Genomic DNA, 13,853 nt, shown 5'->3' on the forward strand with positions numbered 1-13,853 from the left:
CTATAATCACTAATAACTTTACAACTGTTGTTGATGTAGGGATTATTCTGATTGCCAGGTTGGGGTCAGGAAGGAACTTTTTTTTCCTTAAATGGGGAAAATTGGCTTCTAACTCGTTATTTTTTTTTGTCTTGCTCTGGATCAACATTGGGGGGCAATAGGCTGAACTGGATGAATATGTGTTCTTTTGGCCTAACATACTATGTTACAATATGTACTGTGGTTTACAATCCGATACAGAGAAAGCATTACCAAACCTTCCACAGACAACTAAGATTCCATGGGACTTTCCTTGGATTCTTTACTATTTTGTCTTCTGTAAAATGAATATAGACAGTATATACAATAAAAACAGGACTGAATGAACCTGGAACACCCGCACAGAATAATAATAGAAGGAACAGAAAGTGTATTGCAGAATCCCCCATTCTGTAGATGTTCTAGAGTCATTTGCAAAAATTCTCCCTGAGAAAAACTGTGGCAGTTCATACTGTACATTAAAGCGAATGCTTGTTTCACACGTTGTCATAGGGCACTGCCAGGCCAATGTTGTAATTGTATCCAGTCACTTCACTATAAGAGGAACGACAAATAGGAAGGACGCTCTCTGCAGAAGTCTGATCCACTGAGAATTCATATACATTGATGGTGCCTCGATGTCTGCAATGAAAAAGGGAAAGTCATGTTTGTCAATGTTATTCAGTCAAACCTTTAGTTTAGTTGTCTTCTAGGTTAGCCGTTTTCCAGTTTTGTTGATTTTTCAAGCCCGAATTTTGCCTCTAGTTACGCTGGCTGCTTCTTGATTCACCGGCTGGCTGTGATTGGCTGAGCGGGCTGTCACTCAGCCGATTCAGCCAATCCGAGCAATCTCTTGCAGGTAGGTGGGGAATTCAATTCCCACCACTAGCAATAGATGCTTTGCCGGCTTGACAAGCGCTCAGCAGCCGGCCAGAAGCTCCGAAAGCAGCGGTGGAGCCCCCGATGGCACCTGAAAGGCAAGTATTTTTTTTTTTTTTTTTTTTTGTAAATCAAATTTTATTGCATTTTAATTATAACAACAATTCCGCAACAGTTATTGAGATGGGTTACAGTTTGCATTTTAAGTACAATCTTATCTGCTTTAACAAGGTCTTCGCGCATTGGGAAGTCCACTCAGAGGCTCTTGAAAGTTGGCTTGAAGCCGTTTGAAGTAACACTCCTCCCTACCGCGAAGGCTGCTCCGGACCACCCTGGCAACAGGCAAGGGTGGTTCTGCAATGTAATATTAGCTAAAAAAGAAAAAACTCTTCCCATCTCATCACTAGCAGAGTCTTGAAACATTTAAACATGGAGGGGAGGGGGAAACGGGAGGGGAGCGGGGGGGAGGTAAGGGGGGGGGGGGGGGGGATCTCGGTACCCTTCAATGTGCTTAAGTCAGAATTGACCAAAGGAGAATCAGAGGCAGGTGAGAAATCCCGATATCCCGATATGGACGGCTCACCCATAAGGGGTTGGCACAGGAGGGGTTCTTATAACGCGTCAACTATGCTGAAATTTGCATAATGAACATTGTATGTGTACCCTAGGTCTATTGAAATTAGCATCCCCTAATTGTTCGGAGCATTCGTTACCAAACAATCGCTCTCCAGGGAATCCAAGTATCCATAAATTTGTTATGTGCCCCTCTGGACCAAGCCGACAGTTCCTCTAAATTCGCTAGGGTATCAACCTTATCTCGCCATTGAGTTAGTGTAGGTGGGTCTCTCTGTTTCCACTTTAATGGTATAAGGGATTTTGCAGTATCTATCAGCAGGGCAGTCAATTTATTCCGTAGTGGATGGAAAATCGGAGTCGGTCTCCACAGGAGAACCACCTCAGGGGAGAGAATCAGTCCAGGAGAGATTTGCCTCAGTACATCCCCCACCTCTCTCAGAAAGGCAAGTATTAATGCCACCCGCAGTCCTATGTAACACTACAAATAACACACAGTGATAACTCTTAGGACACATGATGCAGTAGATGTCACCTGCAGTCCTATTTAACAACACAGATAACACAGTGATAACTCTTAGGACACATAATGCAGTAGCTGTGACCTGCAGTCTTGTGTAACAGCACAGATAACACAGTGATAACTCTTAGGACACATAATGCAGTAGATGTCACCTGCAGTCCTATGTAACAGCACAGATAACACAGTGATAACTCTTAGGACACATAATGCAGTAGATGTCACCTGCAGTCCTATGTAACACCACACATAACACAGTGATAACTCTTGGGACACATAATGCAGTAGATGTCACCTGCAGTCCTATGTAACACCACAGATAACACACAGCTCTACATTAGGCTGCTTTTTGGTATTAAAAACCATATTTATTCTCTATTAAATGTGGTTTGGTGTATTTTTTGGAATGTCTAGAATGAATTAATTGGATTTACATTGATTCCTATGGAAATAATTACTTTGAGTTTCATTCGTTTCAAGTTTGGCTGATTGCTTTCAGACGGATTAGCAACGAAACTAGAGGTTTGACTGTATTTTTATCTGTATGGTCAGCTGGCAAGTGGGCCATCTAGTGGTGAGTTGTGTTCTTACAAGTATTACAAAATACCATACGAAAAATAATTTTGCTTTCTCGAAATCCTTTTATATAAATATACCGCAACTTTCCATTGCAAACGTTGACACTGGAGTCAGCCCAGTGCTATCTACACCTCAGAGGCAATTGTACGACCAAACTATAAAATGAATGTCATCATGTAACACTCATCCAGCTTAGAACTGGATCTGTATCTTCGGATGTCAGAAAATGTCATCCTGAAAATGTGGCAATGTGCATAGATATAATGACAATATATCTGTGCTTACAATAGAATTAGAATACTATATAATGTTTAATGACTTGAAAGAGATCCTAAAGAGATCCTCTCGCTCAGGAGCAGCAGCACATGCATTACACATACAAACTGTGTAATGCTTTCCTGGAGTGCTGCCTCTGATTGGTCACAGCGCTCAGCCAATCAGAGGCAGTGCTTTCAGGAAGCGGGAATTTTTAAAACCCCGGCTAGAAGAAATGATTCAGAAGAGTGATGAGGAGCCGGGGAGAAGACGTGCTGGAGCTTTGACAGCGCTGCTAGGTGATGTATTTTTTTTTCCCAGTAGCTAAGGGTTATTTTCAGGGAAGGGCTTATATTTCAAGCCCTTACCAAAAATCCCTGCGGGGGTTGCCTTCATCCCATTACTTTCAATGGGGCGGCAGCAGCACCGGCCCCATTGAAAGCAATGGGATAGCATTGCGGTCCTCTGTGACAGCTGTGGCAGGGGATTCTTTCATCCCTGTGGGGAGTCCCATCATCACTGAACACTGTGACAGTACTGTCACAGTGTTCAGTGCTTAGGACCCCTTGGGGGAGCAGCTGCTCCAGTGAATGGGCAAAGTTTTATGCGCTGCACATATGAAACTTTGCCCATTCACGGGTTTTCTGCTTATGCGAGGAGCGCATTTTTCTCGCACACATAGGCGCGCAAAAAAGCACGTTTGTCTGACTGCGGCCTTAAACTGCATCAGACGATAAAAAGATGGGATAATTAATCTCATACAAGTCAAAACAATGATAAATTTAGGAAGCAGGCAGGTAAATCTAGGAGATAGCAATTTTGAAGGCCAGCAGAAATTTTTAGGCAAGTTTGATAACCACCTACTACAAACTGCTATGATGAGCTACAATATAGTATTCCTTCATAACTATCTGGAAATGACTGAAAAGAGGTCTTTATTAAATAAGTAGTATAAAGGTCCAAGGAGGGGAGGAATTAGACTCCTACCTTCTGTGAGCAGTAAGGTCATCATCCATGATGCTGGCCCCACGTGGATGCTTCTCATCAGGAATGTTCGCAGTGATAAGACTCTGGGAGTTAAACCAGATGTAGCGGACTGGGTGTCTACAGAGAGAAAATCAGCAGATAGGAGGTATAATAGCTGCTCAAAAATAATAGTAGTTTGCAAAGAAATGTTTATATGTAGCTAGTAGAATAATTGAAAATAATGTATAACAATCTCAATTCCATAACCAATTATGTTCTTAAAGCTTTAAGATGTAAGGTCTTTTAGGAGAGTTCCTCATGTGGTTATGCTGTATTTATGAACCACAGTCACACAGCACCATCTAGTGTCGCAGAAGTAGAATGCAGTAGAAATATAGATAGATGATGTGCAGGGAATATTACTTGAAAGACTGTCTTCTCCCACATTAGCACGGCCGTTGTATAGGATTATATAGGCTTTTCCACTATTTTCATAAAAGTATGGTTAATACACTAGTAAGAGAATCATTTACTGCTGCTCCTTGCTATTACGTTTTACTCATTTAGGTGATAATTGTGCTTTTAGCAAAAGGTAGACTAGACCAGACTGGTTAACACATGCAATGAAAAGACAGTGTATCCAGAATGTCACTAGTGTTGCATCTATTGTCACGAAAAGTTTTGGCTAAGGTAAAAGGGGACATGGTTAAAAGATATGGTTAGGGGTGTGGCTTATGATTTTACCTCCATTGTTACACCAGCAAATGTATGAGTAAACTGACAACTGACTGTTACCATTCCTATATGAAGGCAGTGTATTAAGGTGCTGGCTACCAATGCCTCCTGTATTGTATGCCTGCTGGTGCTGTCCCTGTCATGAAGCTCCCAGCCACAGACACCCCCTCATATTGGGGCACTAGCCGCTACATAAACATGTGCAGATAGTTCAGGGGCTTCTTATGACCTGCTATAGTCACAGGTGTACATAGAACTTTGGTGTCATGTAGCAAAACGCAGAATCCAAAGCAAGATTTACGATTTACATATACTGTATATATTCTAGCAGGCTCAGATATAGTAATATAGTATGTTAGGCTGAAAAAAGACATATGTTTCTTTAGTTCAGTCTGTCTCCCCCCCCCCCCCCCCATACACACACACGCACAGACACCCCAATGTTGATCCAGAGTAAGGCAAAAAATCCAATGAGGTAGAAGGCAACTTTCCTTATTTAAAGGGAAAAAATTCCTTCCTGACTCTAATCTGGCAATCAGAATAATCCCTGGATCACTGACCCTTTTGAAGTTATTAGTGATTGTAACATATAATATTGTTTAGCTCAAGAAAGACGTCCAGACCCCGCTTATACTCTTTTAGTGAGTTCACAGTAAAGTGAGTTCTTACAGTAAAGAAACCCCATCTATGTTGGTGTAGAAACCTTCTTTGTTCTAGACATAGAGGGCACCCCCTTGTTACAGTCACCAGACACAGTCATGAGTATAAATGGATGGTGGGGAAGATCTTTGTATTGTCCCCTGATATCTATATTAATATATATCTATATACATACACATATATAAGTGAAAGTCCTCACTGACTGACTCGCCACTAATTCTCTAACTTCCTGGAGTCGAACAAACATGAAATTTGGCAGGAGCATTCTTTAGGTCCTAAATAGGAAAAGTAAAGAGGTCACAACTTGATTATTCAATGCTAAGTGCAAAGGTACTGGCACCCCTATGTAATGTAACTTCCCGGTGTCGTACAAACATGAAATTTGGCAGGAGCATTCTTTAGATCCTAAATAGGAAAAGTAAAGGGGGCACAACTCGAAAATTCAATGCTAATTACAAGGGTATTGGCACCCCTGTGTAATGTACATAATCCAATTCTCTAACTTCCCAGTGTCATACAAACATGAAATTTGGCATGACCATTCTTTAGGTCCTAAATAGGAAAAATAAAGGTGTCACAACTCGATTATTCAATGCTAATTGCAAAAGTAAGTGCACCCCTGTGTAATGTAACTTCTGGGTGTCATACAAGTGTGAAATTTGGTACAAGAATTCTTTAGAACCTAAATGAGAAGAGTGAGAGGGGTGGCACATTCTGCAGAGGGACATCAGTACATGCAGCCTGAGGATAATCTAACGCTCCTCTATATGTACACAGAAAGAGAAAGAGGTAACAGCAGCACTCCAAATTGAAAACCACCACTGGTGCAAGGCGTCTCTATGCAAAGCCTGGATCTGGGACCCGACTCCAAAGGTCCACCATAAAGTGCAGATGTATACATATTTTATTTCTCAGTTACTCTAAAGTAACCACGATGTCATAAAATTTTCTGTGCAAACACAGAAACACCTATATCAAATTAACTCGGGCGAGGCTGGGTATATCAGCTAGTATTCATATATAGTTATTAGGTCATCCCTCAGCCATCTTTTTTTCTAAATTAAATAACCCCAATTTTGATAACCTCTCTGGGTATTGTAGTCCGCCCATTCCATTTATTACTTTAGTTGCCCGCCAGAAGTGTAACTTGAAGCTTCTGGGCCCCAATGCAAAACCTGTAACAGGGCTTCATAGTACTGGACTTCCTATGTAGAGAAGAGAGGCCTTATGAGCCCCCTAAGTCTCCTGGGCCTGGGTGCGATCGCATTCCCTGCATCCCCGATAGTTATGCCAGTGTTGCCCGCCTTTGTACCCGCTCAAGCTCTGATATGTCTTTCTTGAGTACCAGTGCCCAAAACTGTACAAAATATTCCATGTGTGCTCTAACCACTGACTTATAAAGAGGAAGAACAATGGTCTTGTCATGTACCTCTAGACCTCTTTTGATGCACCTCATGATCCTATGGTAGCAGCTGTCTGTCACTGGTTGTTCCAGTTAAAGGGGTTGTCCCGCGGCAGCAAGTGGGTCTATACACTTCTGTATGGCCATATTAATGCACTTTGTAATATACATTGTGCATTAATTATGAGCCATACAGAAGTTATAAAAAGTTTTATACTTACCTGCTCCGTTGCTGGCGTCCTCGTCTCCATGGTTTCGGACTAATTTTCGGCCTCTGATGGCCAAATTAGCCGCGCTTGCGCAGTCCGGGTCTTCTGCTTTCTTCAATGGAGCCTCTCGTGCAGGATGCCGGCTCCGTGTAGCTCCGCCCCGTCACGTGCCGATTCCAGCCAATCAGGAGGCTGGAATCGGCAATGGACCGCACAGAAGAGCTGCGGTCCACGGAGGAAGAGGATCCCGGCGGCCATCCTCACCGGTAAGTATAGAAGTCACCGGAGCGCGGGGATTCAGGTAAGCGCTCCGGTAAGCTTTCTTTAGGTCCCTGCATCGGGGTTGTCTCGCGCCGAACGGGGGGGGGGGGGGGGGTTGAAAAAAAAAAACCCCGTTTCGGCGCGGGACAACCCCTTTAAGTTTACAGTTAACTAAAATCCCCAAGCCCTTCTCCATGTCAGCGTTTCCCTGTGGTTTTCCATTTAGTGTGTAATGGTGACATATATTTCCTCTGCCCATGTGCAGAACCTTACATGTATCAGTGTTAAGCCTCATTTGCACTTTTCTGCCCAAGCCCCCAATGATCAGTTTCAGCATGCTGTTACATGAGACAATCATCGTTCAAAGCCCCGCAGGAGCACAGGGTTTAGAATGATCAGAACGATAATCATCCTATGTTAAAGTACCTTTAGTCCATGTTAACTCAAGGTGTGTTTACACGGAATGATTACGGTTCAAAAGAATTGCTGGATTGTTTGAATTTGAAAAAAAAATCATCCAATGATGATTCATTCGCTTATCATTCAATCATTTCATAAAAATCCTTGTTGGCTCGTTTGCTAGGCGTTCGGTTTAAATATCTTTTGTTCAGTCATTCTCATTCACTGAATGCGAATGATTTGCAAGTGAACTATTTATCAGCCTGTATAAACAGGCTGAACGAGCATCATTCACTCGTGCGAACCCTTATAAGCACCCTTATTCTCATTCTTCATCAGTTTGTTTCCTGCTCCAACTATGAAGCCCTGAGGAATATTTCGGCACTATAGAACTGATGTTTTAATACATTACTACTGAGTTTGAAGTATAGCATTCTACGCCCTTGCAAACAGGAGGTGCCATCTTTTTATTGCAGCACTGTCAAACCTTACCTCACCTACAAGAGATTAGTTAGGAATCTAAAACCACAAGGTACCTTTACATGGAACAACTGTAGAGCGCATAAGCGCCCAGCAGCCACCCAAACATCATTCACTTCTGTGCTTTCAGACAGAAGCCATAGTCATTTAAAGAATGGAAGCGGAGCGCCCCAGGATCGCTTACGGCCGTCCACCTTCATTCACATTTAACAGGCAGTTGTTCAAAGATTAAAAACTCTGAGAAGTTGCTCGCTAGTCGCTTTGTTCCAGTGAACTTAAAAGACATGACTTGTGACTACTGAGCAGTTTCTCAGCCGGTGGCTGACTGTACAAGGTACATCTTTCGCCGAAAATTGCTGTTTCAAGTGATTATTTGGGCGATAATTGGCGGTGTAAAGGTATATTTATCAGGCTGAACACAGTTTACCTTACGGCTGCGAAGGTGGCAGGATCTACCACTAGCATAGCGACAATAATTACTCTGTAAATAGTGTTAGATACCTGAGAATGCATGTGAAAATAATACAATCTATGTCTATAATCACAGTGAACGTAATCAGTAGAAGACAATTATCGGAATTCTATATGGATACAGCTAGAGATGAGTGAGCATACTCGCTAAGGACAATTACTTGAGCGAGTATTGTCCTTAGCGAGTACCTGCCCGCTCGTGAGAAAAGATTCCGGTGCCGGCACGGGTGAGCGGTGAGTTGTGGGAGTGAGCAGGGGGGATCTCCGCTCCGTTCTTCCCTGCTCTTCCCCGCTGCTCCCCGCCGGCACCCGAATGTTTTCTTCCGAGCGGGCAGGTACTGGCTAAGTACAATACTCGCTCGAGTAATTGTCCTTAGCGAGTATGCTCGCTCATCTCTAGATACAGCAGCTGTAGTACAACATAACCGTACAGTACCTTGCATGCATCTCCCACAATTTTGTACCCATTCTTTGATCCCATGTACATGTTAGACCCTCCTCTCCTCCAGAAACCACCTTCCAGTCGTCCATTTGTACTGCGGAGACTCCCAATTGGTGGGCATAGAAGGAACAGAGAGATTTGCTACAGCGCAGGTCATAGACACGCACCCTAGGATAAGAAAAAGAAAGAACATCAGATTTTCTCACAAGTAAATAAAAAATATACACCAAAAAAATAATGTGGTTTGTGCTGTCAACTCTAATTCATAGACATGAAAACAGCTGAAGCTCGTCTATCTGCTACTTATTACCATTAAATCTATTAGTATAGCCCTGCTGAACTGAAGAGAAGACAGGATTCATGTGAAACTGCAAAAATCTAAAACCACTGGTCACCAAGCAAGAGTAAGCGCTACATACTGGCACTAATGTACTTTTTTAGGGTGTTTTCATTGAGTGGGTGAAAAAGAACAACTTTTGATTGTGGAAATAAATGTTATAATTCTGCATTATTATGAAGTGGCATATATGTCCCAGCATACTGTGAGCTTTTCTGCATGTTTAACCTACACATGTTAAATCGCCACACCTCCGGAGAGGTATGAATGACGACAGCCTCTGAATGATGGTGACCACTGCGGTGTTGAAGAAAACACCTCCAAATAGCTAACGATTCAGAAGCACAGTCCCTGATTCTCAGTACTACCCTGTTGCCCAGGATCACTTACAGCTACTCATCAAGTATGCCCAAAGCAAGATGGCTTTTGCCTGATAGATTGGACTTTTCTGTGCTTGTGGACTATGTCAGACTGTTATGGGTACTATTAGGACTGGCACAATTAATGGGCACAACAGTATTTGCCACTACTGTGCACTGCTGTAGCTGGAAACTGATGGGTGTGGCACTAATACCTTCTTTGATACTATAAGCAGGGGTGTAGCTATAGGGGGTGCAGAGATAGCAGTCGCTACCAGGCCCCGGAGCCATAGGGGGCCCAAAAGCTACTCCATGGCACATGGGTGGTTGGAGGGTCATGTTACAGATTTTGCATTAGGGCCTTCTGCATTTAGCCTTTGCCTAATCTTCTAAGATTTTAGCAATGCCCTTACCTGCTGGTATTGGATCGATGGGCTTCTTAAGAGACCCAACGATGCAGAGGAAAAATGGTGAAGGGCCTCTATGCTGAAGTCTTGCATCTGGGTCCCTGAGCCTTTAGCTACGCTTCTGACTATAAGGACATCTTTTGCTTAAATTCAAGGGCATCACTTGGCTTGGTTAGTATAGCTGAGATGCATTATACTTTGTCCAAAAGGTATGGGAGATTTTGGTATAGGCAAACGATTCAGGAAAAATGTTATAGTAGACTTTCCTGTCTACAAATATCTAGACGTCTGTGCACCTATCCCCTATAACTATGAATGAAGTGGCCAATCTGTGTCAAATGATAAAGGAGCCATTTTTATTTCCCAGAACTTTGATTTATACATATGTACAAAAAAAAAATATTACAGCTAACCTTAATATTGAGTGAATTGCAAAAAATGCTTCTAAGTGTCCAATCATGATGTAATGGTGCATGCTGAGCTGGACCTCAGGAAGAAAGTGGCAAAAACTAAAAGGTGAAAATCTCCAGCAATCAGTTAAAAGTACATCATTTTATTGAAGTATAACCAGAAAAACATAAAAAAGGAAAACGCTAATCCATGGAATCGTGCCTACGTGTTTTACCTCTAGAAGCCTTAATCACAGCATGTACATCAGCATAAGCTAGGGACACGTATACGGTTCTAAGAAGAAGAGACTCCTTCCATGTTGTGTATATTAAACAGTGTTAGAAATGGATAAATAAACTTGTTACAGGAATAATAATGAACATATAAAGCCAACAAATCGGTAAAAATACACATCAAATCTGTCTGGTGATTGAGACCTGAAGGATATCGAGTCTAGAGCTGAATAATCCCAAAGGCCTTACGTGACACCAGTTTCCTAAACCAGTCTCCTCCCCTGATTGGGCGCAAGACAGACCTTTTCTGTGACAGTAACCTTTAAACACAAAGTGTCATATTGGTGAATATCAAAGTAGCGTCAGCAAACACCAGATAACACACGTCTAGGGGTGTATTTACACGAACAATTGCGATATGGACAGAACTTGCATGGGAAAATATCCCATTGATTTCAATAGGTTAATTCCTATGAGCAATATTTAACTCATACGGATAGTGTGAGATCGAAAAATCATAGTATGTCCTATTTTTGGGTGATTCCGCTGTGAGAGTCATCCATTCTTTCCTATTGGAGCGTGAAAAATTGGTGTCACATTGCATGGCATGAGAACGGCCTGCAAGTACGATGTGTTATTCATATTTCAGCTATTGGAACAACATATGATTTTTTTATGCTTGTGAAAATGTACAGCGATGCGATGTGTTCTTCTTATAAAACGCCTGGCAATCGCAGGAAAAAAACTGCAGGTTGATGAGTACTATGTTGGTCTGATTTTCTTGGCCCGATATGGCATTTGCCCGGGCATATACAGCCTAACAGAACTATTATTAGGGGAGGAGTCAGACATGTAATCGGCAATGCTCGCTTTTACTTCTCGGACGGTACAACCTACATAATGTTCACAGCAGATCGGACAGTCTATTACATAGATAACATGAATTGTATTACAACTAATCAATGAATTTATGGCTAATGTGTTAGAAGTGAATGTTTTGCATTTGATTGATATAGATACATGAATTGCATCTTGATTAGAGATAAGCGAACGTACTCGTCCGAGCTTGATACTCGTTCGAGTATTAGCGTGTTCGAGATGCTCGTTACTCGAGACGAGTACCACGCGATGTTCGAGTTACTTTCACTTTCATCTCTGAGACGTTAGCGCGCTTTTCTGGCCAATAGAAAGACAGGGAAGGCATTACAACTTCCCCCTGCGACGTTCAAGCCCTATACCACCCCCCTGCAGTGAGTGGCTGGCAAGATCAGGTGTCACCCGAGTATAAAAATCGGCCCCTCCCGCGGCTCGCCTCAGATGCATTCTGACAGAGATCAGGGAAAGTGCTGCTGATGCCGCAGCTGCTATAGGGAGAGCGTTAGGAGTGATTTTAGGCTTCAAGAACCCCAACGGTCCTTCTTAGGGCCACATCTGACCGTGTGCAGTACTGTTGAGGCTGCTTTTAGCAGTGTTGCACAATTTTTTTTTGTATATCGGGCGTGCAGAGCATTGCGTCCGCAGTCTGCAGTCATTGTACAGAGTATAGGGCCAGTACTGGTGAGGCAGGGAAAGAGATATTCAGGCTATATAGGCAGTGGGCTTTTTCCAAAAAATTGGGGAAAAATACTATATTTGGGCTGCCTGTGACCGTCTTCAGTTTACTGCGTGTCTGCTGGGGGTAGTAGTCCTAATTAATACGCAGCTAAGCGTTACAGCAGGCTTGCGCAAAATTGTTTCCTGGATCTGCTGTCTCTGTTACATGATCGCCGTCATCCCGCCAGAGGGAAACAGTATACATAATATTATACGCTGCCTACAGTATCTATCTGTTGGGGGTAGTAGTCCTAATTAATACGCAGCTAAGCGTTACAGCAGGCTTGCGCAAAATTGTTTCCTGGATCTGCTGTCTCTGTTACATCAGCGCCGTCATCCCGCCAGAGGGGAACAGTATACATAATATTATACGCTGCCTACAGTATCTATCTGTTGGGGGTAGTAGTCCTAATTAATATGCAGCTAAGCGTTACAGCAGGCTTGCGCAAAATTGTTTCCTGGATCTGCTGTCTCTGTTACATCAGCGCTGTCATCCAGCCAGAGGGAAAGAGTATACATAATATTATACGCTGCCTACAGTATCTGTCTGCTGTATCAGCTCAGCATTTAAAAAAAATAGAAGCAAAATACTTAAGGCCTACTACTGGCCTTTGGCCACTTGACTGCTTCTGCGCTGTGAATTCCACTAGCTCAGTCATATGCACCTACGTCTCACTACAGGCGTGCGCAAAATAGTTTCCTGGCTCTGCTGTGCGTTCCGTAAGGGAAGTCAGCCTCCAACCACAGGCCAATAAGCAGCACATTTAATTACAGCGTTCTGTTTCTGCACTACTGGTAATACAGCATGCTGAGGGGTAGGGGTAGGCCTAGAGGACGTGGACGCAGGCGAGGACGCGGAGGCCCAAGTCAGGGTGTGGGCACAGGCCGAGCTCCTGATCCAGGTGTATCGCAGCCGACTGCTGCGGGATTAGGAGAGAGGCACGTTTCTGGCGTCCCCACATTCATCTCACAATTAATGGGTCCACGTGGTAGACCTTTATTAGAAAATGAGCAGTGTGAGCAGGTCCTGTCGTGGATGGCAGAAAGTGCATCCAGCAATCTATCGACCACCCAGAATTCTGCGCCGTCCACTGCTGCAACTCTGAATCCTATGGCTGCTGCTCCTCCTTCCTCCCAGCCTCCTCACTCCATTACAATGACACATTCTGAGGAGCAGGCAGACTCCCAGGAACTGTTCTCGGGCCCCTGCCCAGAATGGGCAGCAATGGTTCCGAATCCTCTCCCACTGGAGGAGTTTGTCGTGACCGATGCCCAACCTTTGGAAAGTTCCCGGGGTCCGGGGGATGAGGCTGGGGACTTCCGGCAACTGTCTCAAGACCTTTCAGTGGGTGAGGAGGACGATGACGATGAGACACAGTTGTCTATCACTCAGGTAGTAGTAATTGGAGTAAGTCCGAGGGAGGAGCACACAGAGGATTTGGAGGAAGAGCAGCAGGACGATGAGGTGACTGACCCCACCTGGTTTGCTACGCCTACTGAGGACAGGTCTTCAGAGGGGGAGGCAAGTGCAGCAGCAGGGCAGGTTGGAAGAGGCAGTGCGGTGGCCAGGGGTAGAGGCAGGGCCAGACCGAATAATCCACCAACTGTTTCCCAAAGCGCCCCCTCGCGCCATGCCACCCTGCAGAGGCCGAGGTCCTCAAAGGTCTGGCAGTTTTTCCACTGAG

At 43.7% G+C, this 13,853-nt stretch overlaps 1 protein-coding gene across 1 annotated transcript in view; it reads right to left on the reverse strand.

Annotated features, from left to right (window-relative positions):
- Positions 1-287: 287 nt before the first annotated feature.
- The window catches only part of FBXW8 (F-box and WD repeat domain containing 8), a 131,855-nt gene continuing 118,289 nt past the window's right edge, over positions 288-13,853 (reverse strand). Inside the window, exons 9-11 of the mRNA XM_066603222.1 lie at positions 8,844-9,017; positions 3,812-3,928; positions 288-660 (exon numbers count right to left, since the gene is read on the reverse strand). Coding sequence (XP_066459319.1) covers positions 516-660; positions 3,812-3,928; positions 8,844-9,017 — 436 coding nt within the window. The 3' untranslated portion in view covers positions 288-515. The remainder of the gene's footprint in view (positions 661-3,811; positions 3,929-8,843; positions 9,018-13,853) is intronic.

Source organism: Eleutherodactylus coqui, chromosome 5, assembly GCF_035609145.1.
Source record: "Eleutherodactylus coqui strain aEleCoq1 chromosome 5, aEleCoq1.hap1, whole genome shotgun sequence".
NCBI classification, from domain to species: Eukaryota; Metazoa; Chordata; class Amphibia; order Anura; family Eleutherodactylidae; genus Eleutherodactylus; species Eleutherodactylus coqui.